This window comes from Oncorhynchus masou, chromosome 5 (genome assembly GCF_036934945.1).
Source record: "Oncorhynchus masou masou isolate Uvic2021 chromosome 5, UVic_Omas_1.1, whole genome shotgun sequence".
Taxonomy (NCBI): domain Eukaryota; kingdom Metazoa; phylum Chordata; class Actinopteri; order Salmoniformes; family Salmonidae; genus Oncorhynchus; species Oncorhynchus masou.
The window spans coordinates 25,906,115-25,916,457 of record NC_088216.1 but is presented as its reverse complement, the minus strand read 5'-3'; the positions used below and the strand labels follow the sequence as shown (position 1 = coordinate 25,916,457).

The 10,343-nt window shown below is 44.2% G+C and overlaps 1 protein-coding gene and 1 pseudogene across 1 annotated transcript; one reads left to right on the top strand and one right to left on the bottom strand.

Moving 5' to 3' along the window:
* The first annotated feature begins 232 nt into the window (after positions 1-232).
* On the top strand, positions 233-3,109 carry LOC135528581 (lengsin-like). Its single transcript, XM_064957753.1, is given in 4 exon segments — positions 233-277; positions 670-1,348; positions 1,481-1,647; positions 1,814-3,109. Coding segments are annotated over 4 exon segments (2,106 nt in total). The 3' UTR covers positions 3,029-3,109.
* A 40-nt stretch (positions 3,110-3,149) lies between these two features.
* LOC135538075 (protein FAM83B-like) lies at positions 3,150-9,964 on the bottom strand (annotated as a pseudogene).
* Between the last annotated feature and the right edge of the window lie 379 nt (positions 9,965-10,343).

The window sequence follows — 10,343 nt, the reverse complement described above, 5'->3', positions numbered from 1 at the left end:
GACACAAAGGGGGATATTGAATCGTGGATGTTAATAGCCAGCGGGGTGAAAGCAGAAGTGTTTCAGTCTATACCAGTTGTCAGTGGATACCAGTGTCCAACAGGAGTGCCCATGGGTGCGGTGAGAGAATTTTCCAATCCATCACCATTGTGCCTATTGTCCATAAAATAAATGTGCGAGCATAGCTCTGGTTTCAAATGAAGGCACTTAAATCTCAGGTCAAAACTCACAAATGAGTATAAAAGGAACGCATGACTCAGAGGATCTCGTTCTCGAGGTAACATCTCTAGCTCTTTTATATTTTTTAGATCTTTAAATCTCAGTATGGGATTTTGGATTTGGACACAACGTTGTTGTTGTTTCTTTTTACCCATGAATGGTAATTGAATTGAAGAAACTTTAAAAAACATCACTATTCCATAATCTGAAAAAGAAAATGGTAAAAAAAAAAAATCCTTTTCCATTCTTTTTGTTTTAATATGGTGTAACAAATGCATTGTTCATTTAACTGTAATCTATTTGTTATATTAAAATGTATATATATATATATATATATATATATATATGAATTAATTAATTAAATATATATGTTTATTAATAACTATATAATAACTATTTGAAAAGTACTTATTTCACTTAATATTATTTGTGGTTGGGTGGTGTTTCCAGGAGGGCTCAAGTAGGCTCAGAGACCAGGTAGATGGCAGTGGAATGAGCTTGGGCAAGAAGGGGGTGAAGGTGAGTGGGAAACACGTGGCTCCAGTGGACTGGGACAGAGGGGGGCCGTCGATAGTCCACCACTCCGACTACGTGAGCAGCCCCAGACCCTCAGAAAGCAACCCCACCATCATCTCTATCGGCCCCTCTCCCCACTCCCACAGACCCTCTGTGTCTCCAGAGAGGGATCGACACAGGCAGGATGAGGGCCCCCCCTCCAGGGTGGAGTGGTCCAGAGAGGGTTGCACCTACAGCCCAAAGGGCGAGGTGAGGGTCTCCAGACAGACCATGGATGAGTTGAAGAGTATCCTGAAGGATAGTTCCATGCTTGGTGCCCGGGGGAAGGAGGAGGGTGGGCGTCCTGGGAGCCCAGCCCCTTACACCTACCTGCATGGGACCAACAGGGGAGATGGACGGCCGGAGTCCCAGTCCTCCTTCACCACTTTCAAGCCCCACTCTGATGCTTCCAGGAGGGTGTCCACCAGGTCCAGGGACAGCAGCTCCCTCCAGCTTGGCTCCGGTATGGACTCGTCAACCTCATACAGGTCAGATGTGACTGGAGCAAACAGGCAATACGGAGTACGGTCGTCCACGTCTGAGAGCAGCAGTGCCAACTGTCGAGGTTAGTCTGGTTTTGGATTAGATTTATCAAAAATCTTATATTCTTATTTTGTATAAACTTGTAGCTAATAAAGTAGTTCCATCACAAGCGACTATCTTTTTTTACAGACATGATAGTTGCTTTTGGCTCTTTTTCTCATAGATAACAGTAAAGACAACATGGTTAAGTCTGGGACTCAGAGCTTTGTCTCAGCCATGGAGCACATCAAGCAGCAGATTGTCCGGGAGAATATCAACTTTGTCCGCTTTGAGGCCACAGATCTCCATGGGGTGTCCAGGTCTAAGACAGTGCCAGTCCGCTTCTTTCATGTAATCATCTCACACACAGTACACAAACATCCTGAAACGTAATAGCTATAGTGTATTGAGGGAACCCACAATGTTATAATGCTATTTGTTGAAACGGTTTCTCAATGGTTATGCTTGCCTATAGCAAAAGTCCCATGATGTAAACCTTTTTTAAAAATCTTTACAGGAGAAAGCAGTATACGGGGTGCCGATGCCAAGAAGCTACCTAGAGCTGACCCTGAGCCCTAAGAGCTGTGAGGTGGACCACGCCAACAACCCTGCCAACTTCAGTAGCGACGTGTTGCTTATCCCAGACCTGTCGACCTTCAGGGTGCTGCCCTGGGCAGAGCAGACGGCCCGGGTCATCTGTGACCCCTGCATGATAACTGGCAGCCCCCTGCGTACCGCACCCCGCCTCATTGCCAAGCAGCTGATGGGGCAGCTCCAGAGCATGGGTTTCTCCCTGTACTCCTCCTTCACCTACGAGTGCTGTGTCCTGGGTGCGCCCGACAGGGTGGCCCCCAAGACCATGCTGTTCCCTGCCACCACCCTGGCCAGCAACCACGACCTGCCCTTCTTCCAGCAGCTGGTGAATGGGATGTACTGCATGGGGGCCGATGTGGACAGTTTGGCCTCAGCCATGGTGCCCGGTCAGATGGAGATCAACTTGAGGCCAGAGTTTGGCATCGCGGCCGCCGACACCGCCTTCACGTTTCATACCGGCATCAAAGAGATGGCAAGGAAATACAGCTACAACGCCAGCTTCTTCACCGACGACAGCATGTACAACGCCGGGGTGCTTTCCCACTCTCTCTGGGACGCCAACGGCCACCGTAGTCTCTTCCACACCGGGGACCACGGCGCAGGGGAGCTGTCGGAGATTGGCAGGAAGTGGCTTGCGGGGCTCTTGAGCCACTCGGCCGCCCTGAGCTGCCTGCTCTCCCCTAGGCTGGGCTGCCGCAGCCACATCGCCAAGAAGGTTAAAGGCCCCAAGCACAACGTGCTTTACGCCACCTATGGCTACAACGACAACAGCAGCGCCTTCAATGTAAAATGCCACGGCGGGCGGGAGATGCATATCGACAACAAGCTGGGCTCGGCCATGGCTAACCCATACGTGGTGCTGGCGGCCACCGTGGCGGCAGGACTGGACGGTATCAAACGCAACCTGGCGGCTGAGACGGGTCTGACCAGGGCCTCCACCCACACCCAGCTGGGGAAACAGCAGTTTGCCATCCCCGTGAAGCTGGAGGACTCTCTGGTGGCTTTGAGCGAAGACCATGTGATTCGCAGAGCACTGGGAGAACCATTTGTGCAGTATTTTATTGCTCTGAAGCAATTTGAGATTGAGACTGAAGAATTGGATGCAGAGAGAAACAAATGTCTGGAATATTTCATATAGAAGTACTCAATATTGTACAGTCAGATTCCTGTTAAACAAACGGATTGATTGAATTCATACAATGCTTTTTTTCAATATATATATATATATATATATATATATATATATTATTATTATTTTTTTTTTAATTCCATATTTGACAGAAAACAATAAAAACATGATTGAAATATCAACAAATGTGTGCAGGGCCCAAATGAATTGAAAATGAATTATCACATTTAAAAGAGAGTAGGAAACATCTGGGGTTTGGGTCTTGAATTATGATGCCTTACAGTAGATAGCTGTCAGCATGGTACACAAACATAAATAACATTCTCAACCTATTACAGTGCTATGGGAAAATGTATGAAAGGAAACTGGCCACTTTACACTGACATTGAAACTTATTTTACATGTATAGCTGAACACAGAACACAGGGTACCTTATATTGAAGCAATTATTGTCCTATGCATGTATGCACTTTATAAAACAAAATGTCTACAATGAACTCAAAACAAAGGACAGTAATATACTCACGTTTGGGGTATTCGATTGACAACTAAGGGACAATCTAAATGACCATTTCACAACTAAGGGGGGGGGGAAAAATGGCTTTATCAGAATCTGCACACTTGCCATATTAGAACATTCCAATATATACATTTCTTTTCCAATAAAATGTATCCCATAACCAGTGCAAAGTACATGAAAATTCCCTAAAGACTTAACAGTCTAATTTACAATACAAACCATGTCATAGAACAGTGCTGTTATTGCCTTGATCATAGACAACATTTACACATTCACTTCTTGCTGATGAGATTCCCCACCCGTTGTATGAATCGGCCAAGCTTATTTTCATTGGGCCTAGTTTCAGTCTGATAGCTGTGTATGGAACTAATAGAGGGATGTCTCACAAACAAACTCCTGTGTTTGTCTGAGTCATATCTGTTTGCAGTAGTTGTCGGTTTATTTGAAGGCTTGTTGTCAAATGAAACAAAACTCTCAAACCGGCTATATGCTCGTTTCCGCCTGGTGTCTGAATGAATTGATGCTTGACTCGCCACGGTGTTTGTTTGCTCTCCAGAGTTCTTGTCTGGTTCACATTTCTTTCTAAAGCTCTTTCTAACCCAGCTAGTAGTTAACCCAGGAGATGATGATTTACCTGCTGGGCTGGGAGAATTATGCTGTTGTTCCTTTTCAGTTTCAGTGCCAGCTGCATTGTGTGATGACCTGGAAGGGCTTGGAGAATGACCCTTGGGTGATGTAGTAAGTCCCACAGCTGACGGTTTTTCAGGAGGATCTGAGAAGGTTCTCTGCTCTGCTGAAATGTCAGCCTGCACTAAATGCTTTGATCTCACTGAACCTATCCTTTGAAGTGTGGATCTGAATGAATTCTGTCTTTGGAGTTCTGCTCCTTCTACCTTGTGTGGCGTTTTCTCCACCATTTTCTCCACTGAAACATCGGCATGCTCTATATTCTTTATTGATGTCACAGAAGTTCTGAGTTTCAATGGATTCACACTTTGGCGTGTTTTCTCTTTGTCTGCGGAGAGCACCAAGTCGGAGCTGTTGGCCAGCTGGTCAGTGGATTCATGACTCTTCCTGGTGGGGCCCTCCTTCTCCTCTGGTATTCCATTCAAACATGTTAGCCCTTTAGAGCTCTCTACATTAAGTCCAGTTGGTCTGAAGTTGGAGGGCTTGAGCAAAGGTTCCTTTAGTTGTATTCCCAGTTGGGCTGCCGACATCGTCCTGGAGAGAGGCTCTTGCCAGTCATCAAGAGGATTCCTCTCTGTCTTGGTCGTGATATCGTATTGTGAGACAGACCTTTCTGCATCACTGAAGTTGGTTAGTTTATATTTTTGTTCTTCAATTCTGTTTCCCTCTTCCTGTTGACCTACTGGGGTGAGTTCCTCTCTGTGGCTGGATGGTCCCTGATTAGAACTGTGTTCGGAGCTGCCTGCTAGCTCTGCCGCACTGTGCCTTTTATCCAGGCCTCTCTCTGACGACCTTCCTTTAGCTCTTTCCAGAGTAGAGAAAATAGACAGCCTGAGAGAATCCTGGCTCTGCCCTGGCCTTAAGTTGCTGACAGGTTCCTCATACTCATGTAAACTGAGCCTTTTCCGTCTGATCTTTTCCAATCTCGTCTGACTCTCCCGCAATCTAGGAGGGGTCAGTTGGTGTTGGAAGTTGCTTAGGCCACCTAGACTGCCCTGTGGAGATGTCACTCCTTGACTGCCCTGTGGAGATTGCAGCCATAGATTGCCTGGTTGAGATGTCACAGAGTGCTCAGACATATAGTTAGGAGTTTCAGACTGCTCTGCCAGACGGCTGTTGAAGAGGACTGATGTTCTCATACGGGATGATGTGGTTGGGTTCTGCGTACTGTCAGGCTGATGCAGATTCTCAACTGGCTCCCCTAGGGTCGCATCACTGTTATTGAGGTACGAGTCGATCTTCCACCTGCTAAGAGAGTTCTCACTGCTGAAAGGGAGTAGAGGCTGTTGGTCAATGCCATACTTCTTCTTCTGCATGTAATGATTAATCCTGCCTGGTAACAGTGTGTCCTCGATGCGTCTGCCTCTCTCAGGGGCACCGTGAGCGCCGCCAGCGTCATCTCTTACATTCATCAAGGGAGTTGTGGAATTCCCTCTCTGCGGCAGCTCTCCGGCGTAGCTGTGTCCCCTCACAAGTTTCCCCATATCGGTGCAGTGAGATTGATTCAGTCTGTCCTGAAAGCTCAGTCCTCTTGTGACCATCTGTCCATTGTTGTATCGATCGTCCTTCTGTTGACCAGTAGAACTCATCAAGTTAAGCTGTCTCCCACTGGATCTCATGTGAATCTGGTGAAGAGAGAGTCTGCTCTCAAAGAGGAGACCGGAATAAGGGTTGTACGTGGCTGTTGCCGGCTCTTTCCAGAAGTCTCTCTCCTGAGAGAGAGTGACGGGCAGAATGGATCGGCAAACAGACGTCTGAACTCCTCGTCGTAAGAGCCCACCAGCAGCCCTGTGACCACCAGGACCATGCTGAGGTTGATCTTCTCAAAGGACCACATGAAGCTGGAGAAAAGGGAGACCAAAAGAAAGATGTTATAATAAATAAATGCAGTCATCCGGTTACTTATATATAAAACTCCATGAATACTTTAGAAAATGTTAGTATGCTGTATAATGTATAATATTCTATTTAATATACTGTATTTAACAAATATAAGGAAGAGTTTGGGAACATATTTGAGTTTTAAATGCAATAGAGGGGACATTGTTGGTTAGACATACCTTAGACATACCTGTATGTACCGTACAACACTGTTTTGCAGTCCACCAATAGAAACCTCTGCTCCAAAGATCCATGGAACTTTGCTCCAGATCGACACATGTACTGCTGTCCTTTCACTGTCCGAACTCGCAAGTTCTGAACAAGACAGAAGAACTGAGATAAAATCTTTCACCATTTATTTTTCACACTCACACACACACACACGCGCACGCGCACGCACGCACACACACACACACACACACACACACACACACACACACACACACACACACACACACACACACACACACACACACACACACACACACACACACACACACACACACACACACACACACACACACACACACACACACACACACACTCTAACCTTATCAAACTTGACAATCATCCCCAAAACCATTGACAGGAGGCCAACCAGAAAATTGGTTTAGAATGATTAAGAGTTACAGCAAGACAACAAAGACATTTCACCATTCATCGGGAAATGTTGTTTTTTGCTCAAAAACAAGTTCTAGATCTATCCAATTGAGACAAAGGGTAAAGACACTTTGTAAGAGGAACAAGCCTGGCACTGTGCTATAAACCTCATGAAATAAACCCGCTGATAACATCCAGCATGTTAATACACTGATGATGCTTCAGGGGAAATAGACACACCGGTAAATGACTACTACATTTCCACCAAGGGTGTGGAGCAAATGTCATTGCTGATCCGCGAAGACTCCTGCCAATAGTTAAAAGGTCATGACTGACAAACTCCTGCTATGCATTTAAAAGAGACAGTATGACGCCCTGATAAAATAAAGATAAAATAAATAAAATAAATACAATTTAATAAGGACTTTAAGCTCTTACAGTTCATTTGTGAATATACACTGAGTGTACAAAACATTAGGAACACATGCCCTTTCCATGACATAGACTGACAAGGTGAATCCAAGTTAAAGCTAAGATCTTGAATTGATGCCGCCTGTTAGATCCACTTCAATCAGTGTAGATGAAGGGGAGGAGACAGGTTAAAGAAGGATTTTTAAGCTTTGGGACAATTGAGACATTGATTGTGTATGTATGCCGTTCAGAGGATGAACAGGCAAGACAAATGATTTAAGTGACTTTGAATAGGGTATGGTAGTAGTTGCCAGGCGCACCGGTTTAAGCGTGTCAAGAACTGCAACGCTGCTGGATTGTTTTAAGCGCAACCGCTTCCCATGCGTATCAAGAATGGTCCACCACCCAAAGGACATCCAGCCAACTTGACTTTAACTGTGGGAAGCATTGGAGTCACCATGGGCCAGCATCCCTGTGGTATGCTTTCGACACCTTGGGCCATGCCCTGACTAAGGCTGTTCTGAGGGCAAAAGGGTGTGCAACTCAATATTAGGAAGGTCTTCCTATTTTTTTATACACACATTATGTGTAGAAAATTGCTGTATTACATTGGACAAAGCAGAAGTTTTTGTTATTTTGTATTAATTTTTAAGTCAGTTAAAGAACAAATTCTCGTTTAGAAAGACGGCCTAGGAACAGTGGGTTAACTACCTTGTTCAGGGGCAGAACGACAGATTTTTACCTTGTCAGCTCGGGGATTCGATCTAGCAACCATTCGGTTACTGGCCGACCTCTCTAACCACTAGGCATATTGCAAAGTATTTCAAATTTAGTTCCTTACCTTGAGCTCTTGGATTTTGACACCTGTGCTCTTAGCCATATTCAGAAAGCCTTTGAATTGGAAGTCATCAAGAAGTATGTAGACCATCACTCCCCTAGTAGTTGCATCTCCTTCAAAATATCAACGTCAGTGAAGACATCCATCGCTATAGCAATAACCTATAATGGAAAGGGATTAAGAACACGCTTAATGATCAGTTTTATGAACAGCAGAGGTTTATTGAAAGTAGAAGTCTCAGAACTTGGTCACCAAATCTGAAAAGGTGTATTTTTCTGTGTAGTAATTGCTGTGTTGGGGAGTAGTGAACTACTGTCACAACTTCTGCCGAAGTCGTTGCCTCTCCTTGTTCGGGCGGTGCTCGGCGTTCGACGTCACCGGTCTTCAAGCCATCATTGATCCATTTTTCATTTTCCATTGGTTTTGTCTTGTCTTCCAACACACCTGTTTTCAATCCCATTCATTACCTGTTGTGTATTTAACCCTCTGTTTCCCCTCATGTCTTTGTCAGAGATTGTTTTATTGTCAGTGTAGTTTTATAGGTGCGCGTCAGGTCATCGTACCCATGTTTGTTTATGTATGTACCTTTTAGTGTTATGGAGCATGTTACGTGGACTTTATTAAAAGACTCCATTTTACACTCCTGCGCCTGACTTCCCTGCCACCTATACACCTATGCCTGACAACTACATGTAGTTCAACTAGTAATTTAATTACATTTTTTTAGTAGCTTGGTGGTAGTTGAACTAAATTCAAACATTTTCAGTAGTTAATTACTTGTTTTGCAATGTAGTGGTGTAGCTACCTACTGGAATTACACACTACTTTTTTTCTAAAATAAAACATGGGTGAAGTAGGCAAGAATTTAATTTATTTTTCTGCATCAGCACTGCCTAATTTCATGTGCCTTATTCTCACTTTTTGTGTTTAACAGGCTTAATTACACATCTGACTCCAGAGTAATCTGTTTGGGGTCAACAACATTTCAGATGTATATGTGATCGTAGTGAAGGTAGTAGTGAACTACTTTTTCAAACTAACTTTAGGTAAGTAAACTATATTTTTCTTAAGGGTTGCTTCAGTGTAGCTTAACTTCTTCCAGTGTGAAGTAATTGGTAGCTTGGTAAACTATATTTTCAGAGTAGCTTCCTCAACATTGAGTAATTGTGGTATTCAAACGTGCACTGTCTGTACAGCACAGTATGTGCGTTTTGAGAAGTAGCAATTACTTTTGTTATCCGCACACGCCCTTTTATAACCTTCTGGAATTACATATCCAATTGTAAGAATGATAAGTGGAAACAATAAGCTTGGCAAGCAGTCATGACGTGTGATGCTAACATTTCAGTTGGCCTACGTTGAAACTGGCTCGAGTTGAGACAGGCTTAGGTGGTTGATATGCCACAGACATTTAACTGAACATACATTTTTACTCAACATGTGCACCTGTGGGAAATGGAATTCAAATTGGGAATGTGAATTTGTACAAACCATAACAGTAAATACCAGACACTGCAAATGATTGATGGGAAATTATATTATTGTGCCTCCTTACCTGTCTTGCGTCTTGGATTTGTTTGCGTATCGTCTCTTTGATGGTCGGTGTGTTGTGTCTGGGAGGGTGGAAAAGCAGGCTGATGTTTGTCTCCACGTTCACATTGGTGATCTCTGGCCAGCCGAGGTCAAGGTCAGGAACCTCCTCATCTGACTCGGTGGGGAAGTAAGTCGAGGGAGCTCTGACGTCTTCTTCACTTTCACGTTTCCCTGCTTCATAATCCTTATCCTCCGGGACTGGCAACTCTGCATTGTCCAAAATGAAGATGACCTCCTCTTCAGAGAGAAAGTTACTGAGTTGTTCAGCTTTGAGGTACTCCTGGTAGGCATCTCTACCCCCACTGACCAGAGCGTAGATGGCAAGCCAGTAGGACTCCTTGTAGTGTGGCTGGATGTATTCCACTGGAATCACGTCTTCTTTGAATGATAACAGACAGGAGAGCTTGGATTCCATTTGTTCGATTTCCCCGAGAGGATCTCTGATTTATGTAGAATGGGGATATTACCTTAAAAACAATATACAATATATTATGTGTTTTGACAGATCTGATTGGAAACTGTGTGGAAATTCAAGTACAGACAGTACACCACAAAGGATCTTTTCAAATCATTCTGAACATTTCAGGCGAGAAAGACAGAAAAGAGGCCTTGCACTCAATTGAATGTCATAATGTCAACAAACTAGACTTACTTCATGGTCAACGATGATAGCCAGCTCTTTCACCGTTTAAAATCCCATTGAATGTGTTAAATTGTCCAGTAAGTTGAACATTGAGAATCACAGCCAGCAAGTCAACCCTGACCGGCACCGCTGTCGTATGACTGAAGTTAAA